This window comes from Porites lutea, chromosome 3 (assembly GCF_958299795.1).
Source record: "Porites lutea chromosome 3, jaPorLute2.1, whole genome shotgun sequence".
NCBI classification, from domain to species: domain Eukaryota; kingdom Metazoa; phylum Cnidaria; class Anthozoa; order Scleractinia; family Poritidae; genus Porites; species Porites lutea.
The window spans coordinates 25,677,427-25,705,144 of record NC_133203.1 but is presented as its reverse complement, the minus strand read 5'-3'; the positions used below and the strand labels follow the sequence as shown (position 1 = coordinate 25,705,144).

General features: G+C 40.4%; 4 protein-coding genes and 1 pseudogene across 4 annotated transcripts; all 5 read left to right on the top strand.

The window, feature by feature from the left end:
• Positions 1-7,612: 7,612 nt before the first annotated feature.
• Positions 7,613-18,139, top strand: LOC140929544 (uncharacterized). The gene is made up of 7 exons (XM_073379301.1): positions 7,613-7,887; positions 10,265-10,367; positions 11,318-11,451; positions 13,375-13,468; positions 14,241-14,350; positions 15,470-15,599; positions 17,998-18,139. Exons 1-7 carry the CDS (start codon positions 7,709-7,711, stop codon positions 18,085-18,087), a joined length of 840 nt encoding a protein of 279 aa, XP_073235402.1. The 5' UTR covers positions 7,613-7,708; the 3' UTR covers positions 18,088-18,139.
• A 1,406-nt stretch (positions 18,140-19,545) lies between these two features.
• Positions 19,546-20,605, top strand: LOC140930782 (uncharacterized). The gene has a single exon (XM_073380498.1). It carries the CDS (start codon positions 19,621-19,623, stop codon positions 20,596-20,598), a length of 978 nt encoding a protein of 325 aa, XP_073236599.1. The 5' UTR covers positions 19,546-19,620; the 3' UTR covers positions 20,599-20,605.
• On the top strand, positions 20,605-22,274 carry LOC140930780 (uncharacterized; the record flags this gene model as incomplete). Its single annotated transcript, XM_073380496.1, has 1 exon — positions 20,605-22,274. A coding segment is annotated over one exon (1,668 nt), but the record flags the coding sequence as incomplete, so codon positions are not given.
• On the top strand, positions 22,274-23,550 carry LOC140930781 (uncharacterized; annotated as a pseudogene).
• Positions 23,551-25,088: 1,538 nt separating this feature from the next.
• LOC140929543 (uncharacterized) lies at positions 25,089-27,417 on the top strand. Its single transcript, XM_073379300.1, has 3 exons — positions 25,089-25,454; positions 26,557-26,690; positions 27,142-27,417. Exons 1-3 carry the CDS (start codon positions 25,302-25,304, stop codon positions 27,248-27,250), a joined length of 396 nt encoding a protein of 131 aa, XP_073235401.1. The 5' UTR covers positions 25,089-25,301; the 3' UTR covers positions 27,251-27,417.
• Positions 27,418-27,718: the final 301 nt, after the last annotated feature.

The following is a 27,718-nucleotide window of genomic DNA, read 5'->3' as shown; positions in this document are numbered from 1 at the left end:
GATCTTTCTTATAGTTTATAGAGAGAGGAGTTAAACGGTAAAACCACAGCATTTGTAAGAGGATTACTTGACCAAAGAGTTTAGCTTCGGACAAGAATATTTAGGAGATAAGCGTTGGCGTCTTGTATATTTCTTTTTGTAAAGGGTGGATAAGATGTCATTTGCTCATTAAGTTGTTCTGTGGGTGAGGCAACGGCGGGGTTGTACGTTGTAACTGAACAAAAGGCAGAATTTTTTTTCGCTCTTTATTACTTTGTAGTAGCCGACTTCCGTTCAGCAAATTAAACCTGCTAAGTAATTTCTTCAATGAGATCGTGAGGGCTGTCTCTAGTCTAGTACGAAGGCGTGTGAGTTAACTGAGTAGTTTGTTCTAAAACTATAAGGTCTTCAGCTTGCAAAACCTTTCTGATCTTTTTTGGAGCTGAGTCTTGCGCGAAATTTCTAGTTGTCATATCCCATGAATCCTTATGCGCTTCGTACATGCGCAGTAGGTTCTTCTTCCCATGTGCTTACCGACCTGAAGTAAAATATTGTTGAGTTCTCCGCGTTCGTTTATGCAATTTCCTGCTACATTACAAACTACAAATTCCTGGTACATTACAAACTGGCGACGAGGATGAAGACTTAAGGTGCCAGCGATGACTACACAGCAATTTGGCACTTTGGAACCGTTCGATGGAGCTGACTTTACGGATTACAGTGAGCGCTTGAATGCCTACTTCATCGCACATAACATCGGTCAAGTTGCAGCAGACGCCAGCGAAGCAGCTAAACGAGAGGCAGACAAGAAAAAGGTCGCCGTTACAATCTCCTTGATCGGTAAAACCGCTTACAGTACGCTCAAAGATCTCTGTCTTCCTGATTTACCCGCTGATAAAACTTACGATCAGCTTACACAAATTCTGAAAGACTACTACAAACCTAAGGTACTTGAAGTTACCGAGACTTACCGCTTCCATCACACTGTACAAAGTGAAACTGAAAGCGTAGCGGAGTATGCAAACAAGCTAAAACGCTTAGCTGTCCACTGCAATTTTGGTCCTTACCTTACAAGAGCCCTCAGAGATCAATTTGTTGGGGGAGTGAGAAGTCAGACCACTAAAAAGAAACTACTTTCAGAAGACAGGACATTCGATCAAGCTCTCAAAGTCGCTCAGGCCGATGAACTGGCTGAGAAGGAATCTAAGTTACTCCAGGGCAACTCCGACACTTCCAGTGCTGGAATTCTGCCTGTAAATGCTGTTCACAAGAAATCTTTTTCTGCTCAAGAAAGCCAAAAGCAAACAGATCCTAAGTCAAAAATGGGAGGAAAGCAGTGTTTTCGGTGTGGCTCTCCACAACATTTGGCTGACAAGTGCAGTCATGTCGAATCTACATGTAATTACTGTGGGAAGCCTGGGCATTTGGCTAAGGCATGCTTCAAGAAAAAGAAAGAATTTGGTGGTAACAACACCACTCACCAAGTAATAGCTGCTCCAGCATCAGGAACATGTACCAAGGAGGAGCACGAGAATTCAGTCCCTTCCTGTACAGTTTATATGAAAAGTGTGAAATCTTCTGAAAATTCGTCATTTACACCGCCCTTATACAAACTTACCGTTACCATTGAAGACCAGGAAGTTCCTATGGAAGTTGATACAGGCAGTTCTGTGACATTGTTGAGTTCTGCTGATTTTATCAAAATCGGAGGACAAGTAACTACACTCAAAACCCCTACAGTGCTTTTGAAAAGCTATACGGGGGACATTATCCAGCGTCTAGGTGAGAAGGAAATGGATGTCAAAGTTGGAGACCAGGTGGGTACCCTGTTAATTCGTGTAGTTCAGGGACCATCACTACTGGGGCGGGACATGATGTCCAAGTTTACATTACCTTGGCAGAACATTTTTAGTACGATTTCAACTGCAGCTGAGGATATAGTTCAGCAGTACTCTGATTTGTTTGACACTAGTTCAGTGGGGAAACTTAAAGGAATCCAAGTGTCATTGCGAGTAAGTGATGAAAGCCCTGTGTTTACCAAAGCACGAGTAGTACCATTTGCAATTCGGTCTAAGTACGAAAAGGCCTTGGAGAAATTGGTGGCAGAGGATATCATTGAGAAAGTAGAGCATTCCGAGTGGGCATCACCTACAGTCCCTATTGTTAAAGCAAATGGGGACCTGAGAATTTGTGGGGACTACTCTGTCACCATCAACAAATTTTCAGTCTTAGAGCAATACCCCATACCCACTCTGGAGGAACTACTGAGTACATTATCGGGGGGAAAAAAATTCACTAAGATCGACCTTTCTCAAGCTTACCATCAACTAGAGCTTACGCCAGAAAGCAGGAAATACACCACAATTAACACTCATTTGGGCTTATACCAATACAAGCGCCTGACTTTTGGAGTGAGTAGTGCTGTGTCAATCTTCCAACGCACTATAGAAAATGTCCTTAAGGACCTTCCAGGTTGCTGTGTCCGTATTGATGACATCCTTATTTCCGGAGAATCAGATGAAGTCCATTTGGAAAACCTTCATCGTGTACTAACTCGATTACAGGACTGCGGTCTTAAGCTTAACCCTGATAAATTCTTTTTCATGCTGGATAAAGTAGAGTATCTTGGTACGACCATTTCTGCTGCGGGGATTTCACCGACTGCAGAGAAAGTGCAGGCAATAAAGGATGCAGCACCTCCAACAAATGTTTCTGAATTACAGTCGTTCCTTGGATCAGCCAATTTTCTACGTAAATTTGTGCCGGATTTTGCAAAGTTGGCTTCACCTTTGTACGGATTACTTCGCAAGGAGGTACCATGGAGTTGGTCAAAACTGGAACAGGACGCTTTTGATAACATCAAGGCTGCTCTGTGCTCTGATTCGGTTTTACGTCACTATGATCCTATGGCTGAATTAGTTCTTCAGTGTGATGCTTCTTCAGTGGGTGTGGGAGCTGCATTACTGCAACCTGGACCTGATGGTACATTACAACCGGTTGCCTATGCGTCGAGGATATTGAACAATGCAGAACAAAATTACTCCCAAATTGAACGTGAGTCATTAGCAATTGTTTTTGGCGTGACCAAATATCGCCAGTACCTGTTAGGTAGACACTTCAAACTTCTAACAGATCATAAACCTTTGATTACTTTACTTGGGGAACACAAGCCCGTACCCCTGTTGGCAGCAGCAAGGATCAAAAGATGGGCATTACTTTTAGCTGCTTATGACTATACAATTGAATTCATAAGCGGCAAAGACAATGTGTTTGCAGATTTTTTGTCTAGGAAGCCTATTGAATACAAGTAGTCGGCTGCAGAACAGGTAACTGTAAATGTGATGTTTATCGAAGAAGACCAGTTTTTAAATGCGTCCGTGGTTGCTATGGAAACCATGAGAGACCCTGTTCTTGGAAAGGTGTTACATTTTACTCAGCAGGGTTGGCCCAATAATCTGGAACCAGTGTTCCAAGCTTACTACAGCAAAAGGCTTGAACTCTCTCATGAAGATGGTATCCTCCTGTGGAACTCGCGAGTTGTTGTACCAGAGTCGTTACAGGCTCTCTTATTGGCCGATTTGCATGCAGAACACCTGGGTATGGTCAAAATGAAACAATTAGCTCGAAAGTACTTTTGGTGGCCTGGACTTGATAAGCAAATTGAGGAGACAGTTAAATTATGTCCTGCTTGTCAAGAATCTGCTAAATCGCCAGCATCCGCCCCAACTGCTTCCTGGTCCTGGCCAGGCGGACCATGGAAACGATTACATGTAGATTTTGCTGGGCCTTATCTTGGCAAGATGTTTTTGGTCGTGGTGGATGCTTATTCCAAATTTTTGGAGATAGTACCAATGACTCATGCCACCAGCACCAACACTATTACTGCTTTGAGACACATTTTTAGTTACTTTGGTTTACCAGAACATCTGGTAACGGACATTGGGACTCAGTTTACGAGTGATGAATTCCAGAAATTTCTAAGAGAGAACGACATCCTTCATACTCTCACGGCTCCAGGACATCCTGCTACAAATGGGTTAGCAGAACGCTATGTGGGTGAATTTAAGGATAAATTGGGCAGGATTGGAGATACAGGCGAGTCTGTGCAAACAAAATTAGACAGGTTTTTGTTGACTTACAGGGCTACACCCACCACGTTAGGGAAATCACCTTCAGAATTACTTATGAACAGACAGCCTAGAATTAGATTCAGTGCACTGAGAGCCAAAAGTTCTAAACAGGAAGTTAAGGTTTTTCAAGACAACCTTGATAACAAACCCCAATTTACACCAAACCAAGCAGTTTTTGTGCGTAATTTTGGCAAAGGAGCCAAATGGATTCCAGGAACCATTGTTGGAACAGTCAGTCCCCGGAATTTTGAGGTTCAGGTCGGAGACATTATCTGGAAACGACATCAAGAACAATTACGTCCACGATTCATACCTTCAACACTAGGGTCAGAGTTAGTTCGTGCGCCCCAGCTACCTGAGCAAACTGAAGGGTTGACCCCAGTAGTGAGGGAAAGGCCTGTTACAACACCAACCCTTTCACAGCCTAAAGAGGCTACACCTGTACTTGACACTCCAGCCTTAGATAGCATGGCTGATGCTTTTTCTTCACCGCAGGACTCATCTGTGCGAGATTCAGCACTTCAAGCATCAGCGCCTGAGCAACCAGAACGGAGATACCCTCTCAGAGAGCGTAAACCGCCTCAGAGGTTCTACTAGTCTTTAGTAAACTTAAGAGTTCGTGACTTTGGGACTTGTCCCTGCCAGTACATTACTTTGTATTATTATCAGGTTCAGTTTTTCTTTCCTTTGCTTTAAGAGGGGGCATTTGTCATATCCCATGAATCCTTATGCGCTTCGTACATGCGCAGTAGGTTCTTCTTCCCATGTGCTTACCGACCTGAAGTAAAATATTGTTGAGTTCTCCGCGTTCGTTTATGCAATTTCCTGCTACATTACAAACTACAAATTCCTGGTACATTACACTAGTCAAGGTCCAAAGTGCACTTCCCATGGCGTATCTGGAAGTCTGCTGTGATTGGTCTACGTTTCTTACCGTTCGAGGCAGCAGACGTTTGTGGGGCAGGAACGCGTGACGATCCCCTAAGAAAGTCTGCGTGGGAGGCTAGTTCCGATCCGGCTATTCCAGACCATCGGGTTTTTCCCGGTATATGAAACTGACAAGGCTGCGCTACTCAAACAAACCCGGGAAGAGGAGGTCACGCATGCAAGACTGGATTAAAACGTGATTTTTCTTTAGCTGCTTGACCGGTTTATAAACTCTTACTCGATGGATAGGAAACAGTGTAGGGCAGCAAAATTTTCCCTTTTCTGTAAGATTTCTTTTTGTGTACCAATTCGGCTCGATTCTTGCGGAAACATGTGAAAGGTTCGACAACTGTTTGTGCCAAAACTGAGCAACTGGAAAGTTACCAGCTTTAAGGCTAAATATGTCTCCTTATAACAAAACCACTAACAATAAACAGAAACTAGTGACGTTTTTCGAAGACAGATTAGAGCTTTTTGAATAGTACTTAAACGGTATACTTAGGGACTGTGAATAATTATCTGATGGGAGAGGTTATAAAGGGGAGAACAGGGGAAAGAATGTAAAGTGGTAGCGGAGCTCTCGCGCGCGAAGCGCGGGCAGCAGAGCACCATGGGTAAGAAAATGAAGTTATCTACCCATCTGAGAAAATTTGGTAATCACGTGACCGTACGCCCCCGACAGTCCGTCCGCACCACAGGCATACCATCGTAAAATAACTTAACAACAGGTATGGCAACCCAAATGCAACTCGAAGTTATTTTGGCGGGAAATCGCGTAGCCACCGGCGTCTTGTAAAACAGAGACAACTAAAGAGTAAATAAAGACAAAAACGGAAAGCGGAAATTGTTTCTGTGTCCGTTTTGTCTAAAGTATTTAGTTTAGATTAATTTTTATGTCCACGAATTTGGAATATAGAGCAAGAGAAAGACAGGGAGAAAAAGTGAAAGTAGGCGGCAGGCCTGCGAAGCTCAACGAGAAAACGGGCGACAGAGATCTAGAGCAAAGAGATAAAAAACAAAAGAGACATTTTTTTGTTGGAAGAACAACATGAAAATTTCGTAGCGGCGGTGACAAAGTGAGAAATGCTAGCGGCCACCAATGTGATGTGAAAATGAGCGGCAGTGGAAGGAAAGTGAACGAGAACACGTACGAAATTTCCTCCATAAAACGTGTTCCACGTTGAAGTCGTGCAAAACCACGCAAAGAAATGTACAAAGAAAGTGTGCTGTACGTGGAAAGTTGCTTTTTTGCTAATTAGACCTATTGCTGTTTTTCACCGTTCTCCGGCGTTGCCTTCGCCGCTTAGCATTACTCGATTTTATATTTTGTTTGAACAAACTATAAATATTATCGAGAGCTTCGCTTTTAACCCTGGCTTAATCTATTTAGTATATACTAAAACAGTGGATAGTGTTTTTCGCGCGCTCTGATTGGCTACTCAATCAGTGAATATCCTGCACTATTCACTGATTCACCTCCAGTTCCTCCGATCGAGCGACGCCAAACTCGCTAAGTTGCGAGAAAAATGCCTTCCCGGTTTGCTGCCGTAACAAACAGAGAAATTTCACGACATTTGAAGCAAGCTGTTCCCGAAATACACGAAGAAGGTGACGAAGTTCGGTTTGGTAGTTTTAACAGGTAAAGCTTTGTCTTTTTGACTTGAATTTATCGATGAAACCCGTTTAAAAGTTTTTTGTTCACAAATACAAATTAAGCTTAAGTCTTGCGTTATTTTATTTAGTTGACTTGTTCATAAATAAGCTTAAAAAAAACTGTAAATATAGAAAGTGGGAAGTGCAACAGAGGGAGTTACAGCTGATTATGGTACGTGTTAAACCATGTTCCCTTTTGTCCATTTTCCGCATTCTCGTCAAGCTCGTTTGCACAAAAACTCCTGAACCGCTATCTCAGCTGTTGTATGAAAGCAGTCGCATATTAGCAACTCTCTAAACTGAGCAGGCTTTATCGGTTAGGGAATTAATAACTCATTTAAACGTTGTTACAAATCAACGTTCTCAATTTTGTGAGCACCTTACAGTTCAGGGTCATATTTACCATCTATATTGCCATATCATCCAGTTACACAAGCTCATTTTTCTGTCCTTCATATCTTCCTCCTTTCTTCTTTTGGCTTTTCTTTCTTATTCTGTTAGTTTCAGATCTATTTTGTTTTGCTAACAATAGCAAACCTGTTGCAATGTTAGCGATAAGATATTCAATACTGAAGGTCTCGTGGTCAGCTAACCCAAACATGTCCAGCTTTGGCTAGTAAGTAGAGAAGAGTAGAAAAGTAGAAAAGAGTTACAAGAGTAGGAAGATTATTAAGATTGTTGGCAGAAGTTAAAGAAGAATAAAGCTCAAGATGTAAATTACTGGTACCTCATCGTGTAGCGAGCGAGTTGCTCGAACACACCCCCACAGTAGTTTCAATTTTGCCTTCAAACTTGGGTGGAACGATTCCTCCGCCACCCCCACAATCTCAGTCCAAGGGACCCAAATCCCAGTTCTCATGACAAATCATGACATACGGGAACGCCCGAGAACACATTTTTTTTCAAATGTCATGTCAGTTGTCCTGTCCCCAATATCCCTATCCTGCTAGAGGTCACGCGACGAGGATTCAAACTTCCCTTGTTGTTTGATGTTTTAGAGCTTCGAAGAATTTTACCACATGGAGAGGAAACATAGCAGTCAAGCAAAATTTTCCGTTATCGTCTGGTTTCTTTTCATGTTCAATTTTGTCGGGATTTTTGCGGAAACATGTGAAAAGATCGACGTCTGTTCGTGCAGAAAAAGCAACGGGAAAGTTATAAGTCTGAGAGACGTCGCTGGAGGTGCAAAGGGACCTGCGTGAGTCAACTATAGTAACGTGTAAACCATTTAAAAATAAGCAAACACTTAAAGCTATTGAAATGTACTAGCTTGTACTGTCGATTCCGAAGTAGCTCCCTTTGAATGCTCACGTTTTGTTCAATCTCCATAAAATAAGTGGGATGGGGTTACTTCAGTCTTGCGTTAACTTACTTTTCTGTCGCACGAACAGACAATCGTATAAACAGATGCCGCTTTTAAGCTTATATGGTAATTGAAGAAAAATTTTGAACCATTTCAATTGGGAAGAAAGACAAGTTCAGTTTTTCTTTATTTTGCTCCGTCCTAGATTACTTTTTCCTGTGTGTTTGTGTTACGTTTTCTTGTACTGATTTACTGATACGTGATGTGGTGGCATCGACTGTTGACCCCCGTTATTGACCCCTTTTATGACTGAAAGTTTGGCTTCCTCAGTTGTGCAGGTCCTGTGTGTACCAGACGTAGTTAATCGATAAAACGATAAACGATATTAATCGATAGTAATCGATATCAATGATCGGTGAATATCGATTTCCTATATCGATCGATAGATATCGATAAAGAAAATGTTGTGACTTCGATTAATATCGATGATTTTCCGATAGAAATCGATGATGATTTATTTATCGATAGTTATAGATTACTATCGATTTCTATCAATCTTACTCGATTTTGTTAATCGATAATAATCGATAAATTATTTTTTCTCTGACGTCGATTTCTATCTTTTTCTTTTTCTTTTAAATCGATTAATGTCCATAATATCGATTGATTTCAGATATCGATTTTTATCGATTAATTCTTCTGGAATGTTAGGACTCTTTTAATTGGTATATAATTTTACAAACCAAGCGCCTTCTTTGCTATGTACAGCTGACCTGGCCAAGTGGCCGATATGTTTTAACCGTCTACTGACTATACGGGTATAAATCAGTTTGTTTTAAGTGAGTGTGAGGTCTAAAGTGGTTATCGGAGTGAATTACTCTTTTTATTACATCCACTTTGAAATCACTGGCTATCCGTGCAATCTGATTGGCTCTCAGCGGTGTGATTTATTCCTAAATCGCACCATTTTTTGCTTTAAATCGCATTTGTTCCAAATTGCGTCATTCATGTTCTAAATCGCATCATTTCTGTTTTAAATCGCACCATTTTTGTTCTATATCGCATCATTTCTGTTTGGAATACAAAATGAGATGTAAAAGCATTGTTGTTTCGACTTTTTAACAGACCAGCTACTAGATCAATAAAATATTAGTACTGACTAAATTCTGCGATTTCAAAATGGAAGTAATAAAGTGGTAATTGAACTGAGTGGAGTGTAATTTTGGTCTGAAATCATACTTGTGATTTCAAATCGAACCCGCGCTGCGCGCTCGTTCGATTTTGAAATCACGCGTATGATTTCAGACCAAATTGCACTCCACTCAGTTCAATTACCATTATCAATTGCTTACCTGCTAAACTTCTCGCTAGATTGGCACAATATTTGGCCTTTAAAAACGTCCAGTCTAATAATCCATGCGTATCGAAATCAAAAAAGCGTGTCGTTCGATGCTGAACGCGGAAATTTCCCGGTGACACGCGGAATAGAAAGCTTTGCTTTTATCAACTGCTGACCGTCCAGTCAGATATCAGACTTGATTTCTGCAAAAATAAAGAAGCGGGCGTTGGGTAATCTCAACCTGGTCAACAGAAATGACAGATTTCCCTACCCTTTCATTTAATAGCCTGCGAACGGCAGACGTTTCTCCTCGCTCATCGCCGCTGAGGGACGTTTCTCGAGGAGGAACGTCTGCGACTCAGCGACAGAAATTCCATACTGATGACGCAAAATCTGCCTAGAATCCAGTCAGAAGCCCTGATTGGTCGACGGATTATTGTTTTAGCTACCGGATTTATTATGTAAACCACGCCCTGATGTAGACTGATTGATTTACGTCATCAGTATGGAATTCCTGTCGCTGAGTCGCAGACGAATGTCCCTCAGCGACGAGAAACGTCTGCCGTTTGCAGGCTATTCATTTAAGTGAAGCCTGAAAAAGTTCCTTTTTCGGGAGGAGCCTCCCCGCATAGGCCGTTATAGGAGGTACGCCCCCCCCCCCCCCCCCCCCCGGGAGCATGTAATACAAAGATTTAATTATACAACTTGGGAACTGCTACAGAATATTTGGTTGAATTGAGCTTATTATAGTATGTGGATTTGAAAGAGAAGGAAAACGCTTTCGTTGCCCCAAATGAAATTAACCAATACACTATCCTGAAACATACTGAATTTACAACTTGTTTTATGTGGGTGCTTCTTATATGGACCGCGTAAGATGGAGTTTATACTCCCAGCTTTTTGTTGATTCTGTTTTTTTTTTTTATGTTTAAGCATTAAAGGAATTAAAACTATCTCTCCGCCTGGTACAGTATTTGAGTTCGACTGGAATCCTTGCACGACGTTTACTGAAGGCAGTAGCTGCACAGACATGTTGGTAGGTGTGTGTTTCGCATTTCTGTAAATTAGCCTCTCAATTTATTATTTCTTATAATTAAGATAGAGGGTCAAAGTGATAATCTTAGCTTCATGTAACAAGTTCTTAAAAAATTCAGTGATGAAATCAAATTTAAGATGAATAGAGATTGAGTCTGAACACAGCAAAATCAGAAGTTTTGTCTGTAGGATCTAGACAGAGTTCTTCTCGTATGTCTTGACCATCACTGGAGGCGCCAAAGTACCTAAAGTAACATCTACAAAAACCCTGGGTGTACATTCGATCAGGTGCTTACATGGGCGACACATATAGAAGAGACGTCTAAAAATTAACCAGCGCAGTTGGAGCACTTACACTTGTGAGACAATTTGTTCACCTGTCAACCCTCCAGACAATGGACAACCGTCTTTTATCCAGCCGTTATTGCAACGTTGTTTGGGAGGGTCTGGGCTCAGAACTATCATCATGGACAAAAGTCTTGGGACACTTTTGCATTTCTTGGGCGTTTTCCAATTCACACAGGCCCAACCACTCCTCTCATCCCACGAAACAATGTTGGACGAGTGTATCCAGATTTTTTTCCGAGTTTCAACTTTAAAGTTTTTTATATGCAAAAATTGCGCTGCAATTACAACATAAATATATGTAATCCCTCTAATTTCAAGAAATTTTTCGCGCTCCCCGCTATTACGGACACTAAACCGCGGTCCCGAGGGTGTCCGCAATAACGGGAACTGCTGACTGTATGAAGAAAACAAGTAATTGGGTTTTATAAGGGTGCATTTATTTGCAATCAATTAGCCGAGGATCTGCGTCAATGTTTCACTTATAGACACTCATAACTCTGAGGATATAAGACGTCAGCTCAGGGTCCAGAGTGTGTGGACCCGCAATAACTCGAGTTGACTGGAAAACTATCACCTAACAACTTCCTTCATTTTCCCATTTAGATTTGTCAGACTCTTCCGAATTCACAGGAAACCCATCCATGCGCTAACTCTGTTGCTAGTTTTGAATCAGACACCGATGGAAATACTGTCATAAATTATGAGCCAACCATTGAGAAGGCCACTTCCTACAAAAGGTACTTTAGCACCAAGTTTGAAGTTAGCAAGTTCAAAGTAATTTCGCGCCATCATGGCTGCAACGTTGTTTTATTAAACCTGTGCTAAAACTACTACACAGGCTACCTGTTGCGGTTCAGGATCCAAAATAAAATCCTACTGATGCTGATGACTTTTAAATGTCTAAATGACACTGTTCCTGCTTATCTTAAAAATTTAATTCACTCTTATACACCAAACCGCAGTCTGCGATCAACCTCAAAACACTACTTAGCACATGAGCAATTCCACGCGAAAAGTTATGGTCTCAGAGTATTTTCAGTTGCAGCACCCATTTTCTGGAATTCTCTCCCAGGTAGGCTTAGAGACCATTCAAAATTTTCTATAACCACTTTTGAGAAAAAAATTAAAACACATTTATTTAAAATAGCTTTTTAACATGTAAATTTTCTTTTGCTGATTTACTTATCCATTTATTATTTTAATAATTCTACATAACTATAATTTTATTGTAAAGCGCTAATGAACTTTTACAGAGTAGCGCTATATAAGTGTTACTTATAATTATTATTATTATTATTATTATTATTATTATTATCATTATTATTATTATTACTATTATTATTATCATCCAAGAACCGCCAGTCAAATAAACTTTATATGCGTTCCTGGCTAATCTCCTTCATAAGAGATATGTTTACACGCAAATAGTTCTAGCTAATCGAGGCGAGCAGGTGCTGTAGGTACAGAATATACCTACCTACCTTAATTATGTCAAGAGAGGATAAAGGGGACAGAGAAGGCATCCCCCATACACACGCTATTCCATAGGTAATTCGTCTCGAGTTATTTTTAGAATCGGGATAAAGTTACCTCGCGCGCTGCGTGGATGTTTCGTGGAGGTTTCGCATGACTAAACGTCGTGCAAAACATGTCGGGCGAAAGGCAATGAAAGCGTAAAGAGATCGAGAGCATTTCTAACTATTAAAACAAAATGAGTCGGCGCTCACCTGGGAAAAGGGTATCGCTTGATTCTTTGACAACCTGTGAAATCAGTTTAACTCGAAGTTGTCGTAACCTCAGTGCTTTAATAAAATGAGAAATTTCGCCGGTCTATTGAAACCGGTCGTTTGTACAATAAAGTAAGTAGGACGCCAAGTGTTATTTTTGTGGAATAATAAAAGACTAATAAAATTAAAAATAAATATCAAACCAGAAATTGCTCTCTTCAAACTGTAAATTATAAATGATCCTGAGACATTAATTCAGCGTGTTAAGGATTTCCCAGCTGTACTGTAAGCTCTATACAAGAGAGGAAGGGCGATCCTTTTTAATTTCCATTTCGCTGACACCGCTTTTGCAGAAATCTCTCTTTAGTCGTTTTCGTCGACAAAACGAATAGAAATATATCGCTCTCCGAGTCTTCCGCCATTTTTTCTTCGTCAATTCGTGAAGAACGCGTAGCTCTGAGCGAGGGTCATCCACGCGGAACACATTCGCGCTATGTGATTAGCTGTTGTCTAATCCCCCTTGGGATCTGTGTGTCTTAAAACTAACTCGAGACGAATTACCTATGGAATAGGGTGTGTATGGGGAATGCCTTCTCTGTCCCCTTTATCCTCTCTTGTTATGTATAACATAATTATCACCAATTATCGTGCTCAATTTTGCCGGAGAGTAGATTCTCGTTGTTCAATTCATGATGAAATCTTGGTATAAATTAATTCAAAAACAAAATAAAAAGCATGTGCATGTTAATACTGTGGAACACGTCATCACACAAATACTAAGATGTTCATATGAATATCGGCGTGAATTTATAATGAAACTGTAGTGTTTGATTTGAGTTGCTGAGTTTCGTTTCATCCGAAACACTGACTTGATGTGAAGATTAGAGTAAACAATTTACCCAGTGATGTTTAAAATTATTTATTTTATTTCAGGACCTTCACAATTACTCTAAAATGTGATCCTAACAAGTTTCCAGGCTACACAGACGGTGTTAGAGAAGTTTACAAAGTGAAAGATTCAAAATATGTATGAATTATGGTTTGCTTTATTTTATAGTGAAAAACCATTTACTTTGAGGCGGTCATCTTTGAACTAGCTCTGTGGAGTATAGTGGCTATGAAAAGCTGGCTACATATTAAACATATAGTATCATGTTAAAATGCTGCTGAAGAGGTCTCATCAGTGAATGCTCACACCATATTATTTTAAGGCAACTCAAAACAAAGAAAATTGTCAACTACGTATGCGCAATGTATGCAGTATCCTGGAAACTGTACAACATCGTGTGAAACGGTTTGTTTCAACAGCGGTTGACCTACCGAAAACATATACTGCGCATGCCCACGTGAAGGTCAAATCAACGTACCTTGACTTCACTGTGTCCCATTTTTGTTTACTAATTGTCCTGTCTCCCCAAAAACACTTGATAGTCAGGCTAAGTTCTTGGAAAAGCAGGGTGTTTGGAGTTTTTTCATATCCTGTTCAGTTACCTGTAGAAAGAAAAAATAGTTCTTTGTATGCGACAAAATCCACCCGAGACAATATATGCTGTAATCAAAACACCCTTTCAATTTGGCAGTTGACTGCAGAATTCACTCCCTTGGTGTTTTCAAAACCATTTTAAAATTGTACTATCTAGACAGCCCGCATTTCTTCTAACATGATTTATCACACACACGATCGAATCAGCACATGTTTATCTTAGCTTTAGTATTTTCTTTCGTAAATGTATGTGGGATAAAATACAGTAAAGCATTTCACAGTTATAAACTTAACTGACTTTTGTTTCCAATTACAGAGTATGGTGTTTTCTACAAAATGCGCGTGTGATGACGCTTGTGCCTCTAATAACGATAATCCTGCTGAAAACAGCAATGGACTCAGTACTGGAAGTATTATATTAATAGTGTAAGTAACCGATAATGCTCATCCTTTCAAAAGTGATTGCCGCAAATAGGTAGTGAAGAAAGATGTGAATAATGACGTGCTTTTGCTTTGTAATGCATGGTCTCGTATTCAGGCAGAGATAAATCTGCTCATCGAGAGTAGCTTTCTATAAAAAAATGTGAATGCAAGCTCTGTTCCCATCAATAAAATTCAAAAACTCGTTCCCAGTCGAGGATAGCGAGATATCATACTTACATTTACGTTAAACTGCTAATTTTACTTTGCATTAGGTGGGTATGAGTGTCAATTTCATCATTTCAAAGGTGCAGGACATATTGTTCGGACCCAGGCAATGGATAATATTTGCATAAAAACAGATTTCAACGGATTGGGTGGGTTTTTTTAAACGAACCAATTAAATATCGTCCAACATGTTAGCAGCATGAGAAACCCCACTTAGCTTATTGTTCATGCAAAGTGGAAATCTAGTGGAACGACAGTGAAAAGCCCAAGCCTCTTTCACAGTATGCAAGAGGTGTTATGACGCTTTCAGAACGGCGGGGTTTTTCTAACGACATGACAGATGAATGATCGACCCAAATAATGCTTTCAGCTCTTAAATCAACAACATTGAGGTGTGTTGTCAAGGACAATGAAGATAGCTCTTTCCTGTATATCTTCTGTTGTTGTGAAAATTTTCCTGTTATTATCATCATCATAATTATCATTATCGTCATCATCATCATCATCACTAATTAAGATTATTAGGCATGCACTTATCCAGTTTATTATTGGGTGAGCTGTTCAAACGTTTGCAAACAAGTTTTCACGTAACGAATCCCAGCTACGAACAGACAAAATGTTTCATGATGCTGGTTAAAACACGTTTGAACACACTGAAACTTGATACTACACCGTCAAACCTAGTCTCCTTCGCAGCCGTTATTAGGGTCGTCACGCAACGCTCCTCCCTATTAACGCCGTTAGTGGGGAGGAGCGTTGCGTGACGACCCTTATAAAGGCTGCGAAGGAGAGTACGTATTCCTCCCTTAAGGAGGTATATTTTGGGCCCGTTCGATTTGTAACATAAAATTTGTTTATTAACTGTATCAGTCTTACATGTACAATTTTTTTTTTCAGATTTTTCGTGTTACTCTTTGTTTATTTGGTGGCTGGAATTCTCATTAAAAGGTACAAAATGGGAGTTGAGAGCGTACCAGAGGTGATACCTAATTACGAGTTCTGGACTGGAATTCCATCACTTGTTAAGGTGAGACGTGTCCTATCGTGATGTCTTTTGTAAAGCCACGGTAAACAATCAAAAATTAAAGAAATTTGGAATCGCGTTTACGGCAGGCGAAAAACGTTAGACTCAAACTGACATTTTTAAAAAATTAAAATTAGGTAATGATAGAAACGGTCTCAAACAATTATTATGGATGAAAGCTAATGTAAGTGACATGCAACAGTTCAGTTTTTAGTGTAAAAATAGACTGTGAAAACAGCCGACATTTCGCAACTCCACTTCTGGTTTCCCCGCGAAATGACGTGTGAGAAACGAGCGCATACTGAGGACGCGTCACCACCCAGATATGGGTGCGTATAGTGTCTCTGATTGGTCGTGCACGTGGAGAATTTGCTTCAGCCAATCAGAAACACTACTCAGATCTGGGTAATGACGCGTCATCAGTATGGAATTTCTGCCCTCGTTTCTCCAGACGAAATGTCGGCGGTTTACTTAGGCTAGTGTAGAAATAATGACAGTAAACGATCAGTGAAGGGAAAAAAACTTGATCAAGAGGTACAAACTGCCATTTGCCTTTTGCCGTAAACGGATTCTAAATCTCTCTAATGTTACACAGTGGAATGCTTAACTAATTTGAGGACTACTTATCAAGACCTAGAATGCAAGCACAGCCGCTTCTCATCGCTCCCCTTCGTCGCTGGAGACATTGCACGTCCCCACCCTCCAAGGACCATGATCATGAGAGGCGGCTCTACTCGCAGGCTTATCAAAAACGGAATATACACATTAAATCCACCATTGTAAGCTCTTAGGTGTTACGTGTATGAATAAACTACTTACTTACCGAATTTACAAATGAAGTTGACCATCACGTTGATGCTGGATACAGATACTAAGTGTTAAAGAGAACCCAAAACGTCTAACATGTCACTAGTAATTTCCCAAATTACGTCGGATGTCAGATCTCAAGGATTCGCTTTCGAGTTACAGTCAACTGTCTTATAGCGACCACTTCTAGTAAGCGACCCCTTTGTAAATAACCGTAAGGGTTTTGTTTCTCAGTCAAATACTGTTTATAAGACTCTCAAGTAAGCGACCAATACTTAAATTTCTTAAACGAGTCACGCGACCACTTTTTAGGCCAGAAATTTGACATATTCTTTTGCTTTCTGTTTTCCGTAAGCTACTAACCGGCATGATCACATATGATTGTAAGAAAACCACTGCTCGAATGACACAAAAGTTTAGTATTTTTATGATTATAGCAGTTGACTTACAACAAAGATGACTGTCATACGCCGTCTGGGGGTAAAAAAGTAGATTGTTACATTCATGCAAAATGTAATTAATAAACTCAACAGTTCCCAGCACTATTCAATGCAAAACTGTAAAGTAATAGCTTTATATAATAACGTTAACGTGATCAGTTCAGTTTGAGCTTATTTTCTTGATTTTTCCCAAAGACGACCGGTCACCTCCCGATAGCGACCACTTTCTCGTGCACCAAGGGTGGTAAGAGAGTTGACGGTATAATTTGCCTGGGTGGTCCATACATACCCTAAAGCCAGTATTTTGATTTGATATATGATGAAATAACGTTTTCCCTCGGCAAGCGAAGTCTGTACGACACTTGATTTATTATTATTATTACTATTATTATTATTATTATTATTATTGTTATTATTATTATTATTATCACCATTATCATTATCATTATCATTATCATTGTCGTTATCATTGTCATTATCTTTATCATTATTATTATTATTATTATTACTATTATTCATACAAGCTCTAACGTGACTCTATTTCCTATAACATAAAATTTCTTGTTCTGATGCTCTCATTGAATCCTCTTGGCACCTTAAACGATTCAGCCCATCACCTACACTATTTTTAAACCAGAAAACAGCTCCTGGGGAAACAAAATTAAAATAAGTTGTTTCTGACGTCATAGATTTTTCAGTGTTACCCTCTTGGAGACTGGTTATTGTTAGGTGTCATGTGACGTCGAAGTACCCAAGGAGAGTGTTCCCCCTTTTGAGAAAAATCCTTACTATATAACATCATGATAACACTTCTTATAGCGAGGGTATGTTATATTTGACTCCTGTTATCTTTTTACTTAATTACTAAGACAAAAACAAGCTATTCGCGATACGGGAGTTCGTAATATAGTGGTTCCTTACATCTATTTTATAACTTTCTTGATCACAATAGTTAGTAATTTGGATCCATTTACATGGAGAAAAAAAGATAGTTCTACCCTGAACCTAGCGGAAGGTGATCGTGGCTGGTACAGGTAGTGCATCAGATATGTATATATTTCGCTTAAGTGGATAGAGGAAAATTTTGCACCCAAACCACTTGTCAAGAAAAGAGTGATTAAAAACTAATCTTATTTTTTGTTCAATTTGCGCAGGATGGAGTTTTGTTCACGTGCCAAGGATTGAAGTCTGGATGCACTTCTCTCTGCCAGAAATGTAGTAAAAATGGTTATAGCGAGATATAAATTAACAATTAGAAGTCCTTTAAAGTTAACCAACTTCTCATATTGCGCATACGCTTCCCCGCACTCTAAAATTCCCATATTGAGTTCGCTCTGACTGCAAAAAAAAATTTCAGTAGACGCATTTTTACAGGCAGGCTTTGCCTCTATCAGCTGTACACAGGCTAGCACCTCTCTGCCGGCACGAGTGTCAGCATTCTTTTACTTTTGTTTGCAAAGTTACTCCGCCCATAACCCAAGCACGTATTTTAAAAGCGACAAGCGGCGAAACCACGAAGGTGAGGTGTAAGCCTGAGAAGAAAAAAATTGTCTCCTCCAAATCCCTTTTTGTAACGTAACGTTATTACTTGCAATCGCGCTAGCTGGGATAACTGAAAACTGGATGGATTTTAAGATAAAAGGCAGACTGCGACTAATCCTGTATCCATGCAGCCTTGCCCCCAGGAGAGCTCTGGGAATGAGGATGGTAACCATGAGTAACTGGTGTTTACATTGAGCGGTAATTTTTAAAATGAAGAGAGAAAATGGGGTAATAAATGATAGATAACAAAAAGTTTTAGTTTCGAAAAGGAAGTCAAAACCTGATAAAACCTGAATGCTGAGCAGGAATCAAGATCAAGAGATTTACAACATCGATATGTAAAGAAAAAAGTTGTAGTGGAAAAGAGTTTCATTTTGAAGGAAATGCCTAAAGAACCAGATTAACGACCCATTGGCACAATTAGGTACATACCAAAGGTTTGTTAGAGTACTCCTGGGGGGAGGCAACAGGTACTTGCGGTATTTTATGGCATGGGCGATTGCATGACTTACTGCGGATGTGTTTTTAAAACACTTTTAATTTTTTAACATTACTTCTTATGTAAATATCTTAGTGATTTCCGACATGAATAAATTTTTCAAAAATGCTGTATCAAGTTTCTTCCTTTAGATGCTAATTATATATGACTCTTAGCCACTGATTTACAAGGATTAGTTGAACTTTAACTACTGACGGTTGAAAGGCCATGTTTATTCTCACGTACTTATTCTCTGGTGGGTGACTGAAGTTGCGTATAATGCTAGGAAAGCAAATCAATACAGTAAAAGTTCTCATTATTATTTGGATATTTCCTTTGGGGGAGTTCACGGGAGTTTCGCAAGAGACCTGTGAAAAGATCGATGACTGTTCATGCAAAAAAAGCAATGGGGAAATCTTCAACTTACGAGAAATCGATGGAGGCTCGAAGGCAGCGTAAGTATTTTTATTCGCTGTTCACGCGGGTAGTGTGAGATGACATGAATCTGTGCACTTTCTGCTGATTATCATAGAATATCAGAGGAGTGTTTTAATGTATACGTTAAAGGGTTTAATTAATATGTATGCACGGAATTTCCGTAACAGATAGCTTGTACCAGATAAGCTTTTTTAATTGAGCATTTTGTATCGAGTAGTTCATTGTTGAGACTCCTTGTAAGCGAAAGCACCCGCGATCGACAATTCGTGCTATACTCCTTTTACCTAGCACCTCCTTTATCCTTTCTTTTATCGTCGTCATGGCCAGTAAATTAGACAAAGATGATTACGTCTACGACATTGAAAATTTATCTGCGCTTATGGCATCCATGGACGCCGACGGCACGGAACCCGGCGCCCGTCCGAAAAAATCCAAACGACTTGCAGCGAAAACGGCGGGGAAATCTTCCAAGACTCAACCACCACCCGCGTCCTCTATAGAATCCCTCCTGGAACTCGAAAGAGTAAAGAATGAAAACCTCAAAATGGAACTGGAAATCACTAAAGCCCAGCTGGAGTTGGCAAAAATAAAGAGTGTTTCTCCCGAACCGCAGACACCTTCCTTAGAACAGCCACGCCTGTTACAGGCCGCTCTCACTTCCACCCCTGGAAGCGCCCTCGGGTCAGGCATTCCGACGTTAGAACAACTCCGAGAAAAGAAGAAACCTGGGTCAACCCTCCCAAACAACTTTGTCTTCTCGTCTAAAGGTACGATTACTTATGAGTCCTTAGATCTTCCCGATTTCGTTAATGGTTTCTTAGAATTCCAAAAACAGCAACCAGATGCAAGCAGGCCAGGTCTTACCAAGCATCTCCAATTGCTAATGGCCCGCGCATCTACCTACAACTGGTCTAGCGTACGCAGTTTTCACTTATCGATTGCCACGGCAATCGACCAAGGCCGACTTTCGTGGTCTGACTGTGATGCGATTCGTGAGAGATCACAAACATTTTTTACACATCAAGACTTACGCACGCACCCACGCACGTCGGGCACGCAACAAAATCAAAGCATGCAGCAGTCACAGTTACAAAGATCCAACCGCGACAAGAAGGAGAAATATTGCCGTGATTGGAATTACACCGCCAAATGTGATTGCCATACCACCAGCGCCAGCTATTCTAGCAACCACCGGTGTCGCGTGTGTGATACGACGGATCACCCCATGTTGCATTGTCCCAAAAGGAAATTCCCTATCCCCAGCACGCCCACTAACCAGGATTCGACTAAGGAATGACAAACATTCTTAGTCGCTCTTGCCGACTCCGTGAGAGCAGTTCCCCAGTACAATTTTCAGGGAGCAAAACGCACTTTGACGACAGCGTTTAATCTTGAACGTTGGAATTATTATCTCAAAGACTATAATGATATCATTGTTACTGCCTTTTTGCAATATGGCTGGCCTATCAATCATTCAGCTGTTCGACTTCCTCGCTCAACGCTTAAAAATCATCCCTCTGCTCGTGAGAATCCCGTATTACTTCGTGATTACATCGCCAAAGAGCTCCAATACAAAGCGGTAATAGGGCCCTTTCAGTGCAATCCTTTCAGCACAGACTGTGTAATTTCACCCCTGCAGAGCGTGGCTAAACGCGATTCGAGTGTTCCGCGCGTGGTCCACGACCTGAGTTTTCCGCCCGGGCAATCTGTTAACGACGGCATCGCACGCGATGAATATTTAAGCCAACCTTTTCACCTTCGTTTACCGGGCGTTGATAGACTTGTGGAGTTTATTAACCTCAAGGGACCCGGCTGCCTCGTTTTTAAAAAAGACCTTAAGCGTGCTTACAGGCAAATTCCTGTGGACCCTAACGATTACCACCTACTCGGCATGTGCATAGAGGGACAGTTTTATTTCCATACCGTCATGCCGTTTGGTCTCCGTTCGGCTACTCTAGCCTGCCAGCGGACAACTAAAGCGGTTTCTTATATCCTGAATGAGGAAGGCATCTTAGTAGATGTCTATATTGATGATTTTTACGGGGCAGAAACTCAAGAACTCGCCGAACATTCTTTCGATCGCATGACACGGTTGTTTTCAGAGCTCGGATTGCAATCATCGCCCGACAAAGACACTCCGCCAACACACGAAATGACCTGCTTAGGAGTTTGTGTCAACACTTTAAACATGACATTAACTGTTCCAGACTTCCGCCTGGAAGAACTCCAGGATCTCCTCTCTTTATGGCTACATAAAACACATTTCTCTAAGCGAGAGTTACAACAACTATTAGGAAAGCTAGCCTTTGTTACTGCGTGTGTTCGTCCCGGACGCGCTTTCAGCTGCCGTTTGATTAACGCGTTACGTTCATGTTTTGCTCGCCCCCGGCATCAGCAGTATCCTGTCAGTGATGCTATTCGCGGGGACCTCGTTTGGTGGAAACATTTCCTTCAACACTACAATGGTGTGTCAGTCATTCCGACGAACGTGACTGTTTCCAATCCCGATTTATTCGCATGTGATGCTTGCCTTGGTGCCTGTGGTGCGGTTTGTTTTGGAGAATTTTTCCACGCTCCATTTCCGCCTTTTATTACTAGTCAAAACCTGAACATTAACCAGTTAGAGTTGCTCACCATCCTGGTATCTTTAAAGTTGTGGCAAGATCGATTGCGTGGCTACACCATTGAGATACTGACAGACAATCAGGTCAGCGTATACGCGCTTAACCATCAGCGGTCTTCAGATCATTTCATGCAGTGTTGTCTCCGAGAAATTTGGTTGTTGTTAGCTCTAAACAATATCCATTTATTCGCGCGCCATATCTGTGGTAAAACCAATGTGTTAGCTGATTCTTTAAGCCGCTATCATTTGGCTGACACTTATGCGGCGTACGTGGAGCATGCGGTCACCTCTCTAGATCTCCGCCAAGTTTTCCCTGATGATTCGATGTTCGCTTTCACCGCCTATTAGCGACATTCGCTCCCTTATTACTTTATATCGGTTATATTTTCTTTCACAGAGTTGGCGGGTACCTTCTTCTCATGAATTCCCTAATTCGTTTCACTATGTCATTCGCAGATCCCAACGACGCCTTGCAGTCTTTGCAGCAGTATCTGGGATCTCTTCAGACTCGCGCATTTTGTGATTCTACGAAGCGCTCCATGAGAACTTATTTGCATAGTTATTTGTTGTTCTGTCAATATTTCCAGTTTAATCCTTTTCCGGTTTCTAAACCCATGTATTTACTTTATCTAGTTTTTTTGTCGCGATCATTATCTTCGTATCGTTCAGTGGTTAATTATTTAGGCATCATCACGCACATTAATCGCTCGTTTGGGACCAGTCTCGCTTTCCTTCAAGATTATGATGTTTACCTTGCCAAACGAGCGGTACGTAGGATTATGGGCGATTATGTAGCCCGGAAAGAACCGATCACCGTTGAGATTCTTTTGAAATTGTTTAGTCAATTCGATTTCAACAATCATTTGCATGTTTGTATGCGCGCTTTATTTTTAGTAGCCTTCTTTTCGTTCTTGCGTATATCCAATTTAGTTCCCCATAAGTTGTCTGACATCGTCAATCCACAGGCTTGTCATTTAACGCCCTCCAACGTGACTTTCACCTCACAGGGGGCTCTGTTACGTATCACACATACCAAAACTATCGCGCAGGCAGTTAGAAATTCCCTTGCCCTGTATTCCGGGTTCTCCTCTCTGCCCAGTGACTGCGCTCACACAGTATTTAGCCAGTGTACCGCTACCACCTCGCTCTCCTTTATTTGTTTGTAAAACGCAGGACGCTTATAGGCCTATCCTGGCTCACCAGTATAACGCATTTATTAAAGCATCGCTCTCGGCTATTGGCTTCAATCCGACGCACTATTCCTCGCACAGCTTTCGTAGAGGTGGCGCGACCTTTGCTTTCAGCCGTGATGCACCTACAGCATTTATTAAAGCACAAGGCGACTGGAAGAGTGATGCTTACTTAGTTTATCTCACTCTGTCCACCGCCAATAAATTTAAAATCCTCAATTCAATCACAAGCAGACTTTCACCCACTCTTTAACCTTTTCCCCTTTGGGTTTGGGGTTGTCAGGTGCTAAGGTTTTAACGCAATAAACGATTGTTTACCCCATCTGTGAGTCTGCTTGTTTGTGATAGTAATTGAGTGTTTTAATGTATACGTTAAAGGGTTTAATTAATATGTATGCACGGAATTTTCGTAACAGATAGCTTGTACCAGATAAGCTTTTTTAATTGAGCATTTTGTATCGAGTAGTTCATTGTTGAGACTCCTTGTAAGCGAAAGCACCCCACCCGCCTCTCCCGGGTTGTCAGGTGCTAAGGTTTTAACGCAATAAACGATTGTTTACCCCATCTGTGAGTCTGCTTGTTTGTGATAGTAATTCGATCAGTCTGTGTAAATAATTTTGCAATCGGCGTAGCAAGGGTCGAAACGGTAGGGGATAAGCAGGGTGTATTTCTCTCTCCTCTGACTTAAACAGGACTAACCACTCAAAGGCCTGTGGGACCCATCCTTTAATTAATACTTCGCAAAAAAATACCTAGGTAAAATCAAAACTCAAGAGGAACTACGCAAAGTGATTTTCAGTGACCCTTCATAACATTATGAGCACAGCACATTAACAGCAAAACCCCGGGGTCTCGAACCAATCTCGAAATATGAGTATCGGCATGGCTGCGTAACCTCCGAAATAAAAGTTTGTATGGGGAGCGATTTATAGGAATTGTATAGGTTTTACTGTAAACAGGTTTGCTCTCTCTATAATCCGTCCATACAGGGAGGAAACCAGTTGAAAAAAAAAACATAAAATGGCCATAAATCGACTCGGGAACCGCAAGAAGAATCACGCAACTTTTAAAAGTGAGGTTAGCTGATTCTTATTTATATTCCTTCACGAACCAATGATTTTTTCCTCATACAAATTCTTATAGTCAAACGTCAAGGTAAAATGCCGATGCTAATTCTTTTGTGGGTTAGGCTGTCACGCCGGCCTATGCAAACACAAGAAGTAGAGCAACGTTTGAAGGTGAACGGATAGGGGGATAAATGCGCGCGAGAACCGGATGGGAGGGTATCTTTCATCGTGTGGTCAAAGGCGAGAAATTTGCAAATGTACTTCGAAGCTAAGTATAAGGGTATTTTTCCTTCACCATTTAAAGGCTTACAATGTCCTTTTATTAAAAAAAGTTTTTTTAAAAAAAAAAAAACCTCTTCCCCTTTTTTTCCTTCGTACTCACTCGTCCTCGAAGTTTTTTTCTTCGCTCCGCAAAAAACTGACTGGCCCCTCCTACACATGCCAGAAAAAAATTGTTTCCCTCACAGCCGTTTTAGTGTCGTCACGCAGTAACCTTCTACCCAGATTTCCCATGTAAAGACAGAGTGAGATAAGTCACGCAACACCACTTCTCGCCACTTTACAAAAATAAGGAAACTGAGCCGAGTTAACTTTCGCAAAGACCTGGGAACAGGGCAAAGCTTTTGGCCAATAGCTGAACGGCGCATAGGAGAAATCGCGGCCGAGATATTATGTTCTCTTAAAACTAGAGGACGATTTAAGTTCCGCCAAATACACATTTCTAGTTTCGAAAAGTTCTACGTCATTATTGCTTGATGTGAGAACATCTACGGTTGCTACTGCGTCTCAAAACGTAAAATAATCACTTCTACCCATAATTTGTCATTATCGTTTTTAAGATCACAAGTTCTTCATTTTCTGTTGTGTAGGATAAACAAACTCAACAGCGATTTTTTGTATTGGGAGATTTTAGTACTTATTTGCCCCCTGAGAAGCCACGTGACATCGCTTTTATCCCATCAGTCCTTAGGTGCGTGCAAAGATGGCAGGTGTCAAGAATAAGGGACCCTTGAAAAGGCTACTATTTCTGGAATATCTAACTTTTAGGTTGCATCCCACAAGCGAGGGAGGCTGCAGAGCATTAATTGTTAATTAATTTATTGATTGTTACAGTTTCAATATGGCTTTTTCAAAACAATCCCTGGGTCAACTAACTAGTACGTTAATTTTCTATAGTTTTAAAAACATTCCAACTGTTGGCAGTAAGCAGTATACATTCGATTGGAATCCTTGTACGAGCTTCAGCGAAAACTCTGAATGTCTCAATATGCTGGTAAGTTATTAACATTTTCAGTTATAATTACAATGAAGTTCGGATAAAACACACAGTCTGATTGGTTCAGAGTAGAGGTTATGAGAGTATAAAACACGGAGGTCAAGCTGTCACATCACCTACCAATAGTCATATTTAAGCAGTTTGTTTTCAAATTGTCGTGTTAATAACATCCAGGTTTTCATGAGCTATAATTCGGCTGGATTTAAGTGAACCTTTTTACCTATAGAAACTGACTTTTGGGAGTAAAATTTCCTCTGCATTCGAATTCGGAGAGCGTTTAACTCGTTTCACTTAGTGATAGCTGGAAAGTGGAAGCAAAAAAGGGGAAAACAAACAGCGCCATGTTTCATAGCCTACGATATCAATTTGCTTTTAAATAAAAGCCCAAATGTCAGAGGTTTCTTTTTAGTTTAATACCCTTAAAAACTCAAGCTGCAAAACGGTGAAAATGAGGCGTAACGCGTTTAGGGGAAATTCTTGAGCCGTTCTGAAACCACGGACTGGCACAATATTTTAGCTTCATCAGGTGTATTATTCTTTGAACGAACCTTTTGATGCCCGGATAAACGACACCCATATATCAAAACCCTTTCAATCAACCAAAGCCGAAGAACATCGTTTATAGATAGTTGACTAAAACTGTGTGCTTCCAAACAAAGGTATAAAAAAAAACTGTCAAAATGGAAAGGCGGTTTTTATACGATCTCAGGAAAAATAACTCTCTTATTTTGCGCCATTATTAGATTGATACGAGTTTAACATAACAAGACTACAATCACAATTTGACAACCCAATTGATAAAAAAGGCAAATAAAATCATGTGAAAACGTCGTCGGAGAACTGAGGTTATGGTGTACTCGGAAAAGACGTGCGTACCTCTAGAAAAAGCCTTGCTACTGACACTTTCTTTCCTTTAGTATGCAGCCTATTTTATTGCAGGCGGTTTTACTGTGATTCGCTCTCTTCTAAGTCTAGAATTTATGTAATACAATCGCTAGAAACATCAGAACTGCAATTAAGCCCATGTTTCGCAATAATTTCTTTTTCTTGTTTTGTTGTTTGTTGTTGTGGTTGTTTTGTTTTTTTTTTTCTATTTAAGATGTGCCAGAAAAATTTGCATTCTACAGATGAAAACAACCCATGTGCGCAGAAGACCTCTAAATTTAAAGTTAACAAGGATGGTACAACCACCATCATCTACCAGTCAGTTACTGACAGCAAGGACTACGAACGGTATGTAACTAAATTTCAGGTGTTTATTTGGGTTAATCTGATCAGCGGAAAATGCATTGACAATGTAATGAGTCAACATTTCGAGTGAATTCATTAAATCCTGAATCTGTCAGGTCGAAATCTTATTGTGCGATCATTGAAAATACAAAACCTGTGATTCATTTTGTTAAAATGTTCAACTTCAGAGTCATTAAAACCAATCTTTTACTCAACATAATCAATGACTAAAGTTCAGTTAAGTTTTGCTCGTGTTACTTTACCCGGTTCTAATGTTACCATGCAGGAAGATCATGAAGTCACTTTCGCGTGTGAGAAAGATATTAAGTAAAGTGGTTTGGCAATTTAAGGGAAAAAACAGCGACAGCTTTGTGGTTTTTTTCCTCCTCAGCCTCAAACCAGCTCATTTGATTTTTCAAGCCTTTATTTAGTGTCATTTTTTCCTTTTTTACAGATCAGTGGAGATCACACTTAAATGTGACGAATCCCAGTATCCAGGAAATACAGGCAGCGGAGTAACAGAACGTTACGAACCAAAAAATTCAGCCTATGTAAGGTTTTGACGAATAACCGTTTTTTTACTCTTTTTTTTGACAAGTTATCCAAGTCCAATCAAGATGTTGTTCTGTTTCAAACTTTTTCAAGGCCAGGTTCAAATACCGAATGTTTCATGAGCACAACTTAATTCAAATTAGGAGGACCTCTTTTAATAAAAAATACTTCTGCTTAATCGGACGCTGATCTAATAATTCGCATCTAATACGTTTTAGTATAAATGTTAAAATTCCTGAACATGCTATCACCTTAAATTTATGCATTAAAATCGGCACGTGAAAAGATGGGCATCCCAAAATTCCCTGCCCAAACATAGGCGACAATAGTGGATGAGTAGTTCTAACAAGAAATATATGAAGCTTTTGATATTTTTAATTCAGCACATTAGGTTCAGCTCATGAAACAGATTACTTCTTTTGAGCACTTCCAAGATATGGAAAGCCGCAATTTTAGAGTGTAAGATGGCTAAATATCGC

Coding starts and splice junctions, on each gene's coding strand:
- LOC140929544 (XM_073379301.1), top strand. CDS start 7,709: ATGGAGAGGAAACATAGCAGTCAAGCAAAATTTTCCGTTATCGTCTGG. Junction 14,351..15,469: donor GGAAGTATTATATTAATAGT/GTAAGTAACCGA, acceptor TTTTTTTTTCAG/ATTTTTCGTGTTACTCTTTG. Junction 15,600..17,997: donor GAATTCCATCACTTGTTAAG/GTGAGACGTGTC, acceptor CAATTTGCGCAG/GATGGAGTTTTGTTCACGTG.
- LOC140930782 (XM_073380498.1), top strand. CDS start 19,621: ATGGCCAGTAAATTAGACAAAGATGATTACGTCTACGACATTGAAAAT.
- LOC140929543 (XM_073379300.1), top strand. CDS start 25,302: ATGGCTTTTTCAAAACAATCCCTGGGTCAACTAACTAGTACGTTAATT. Junction 25,455..26,556: donor CTGAATGTCTCAATATGCTG/GTAAGTTATTAA, acceptor TTTCTATTTAAG/ATGTGCCAGAAAAATTTGCA. Junction 26,691..27,141: donor GACAGCAAGGACTACGAACG/GTATGTAACTAA, acceptor CCTTTTTTACAG/ATCAGTGGAGATCACACTTA.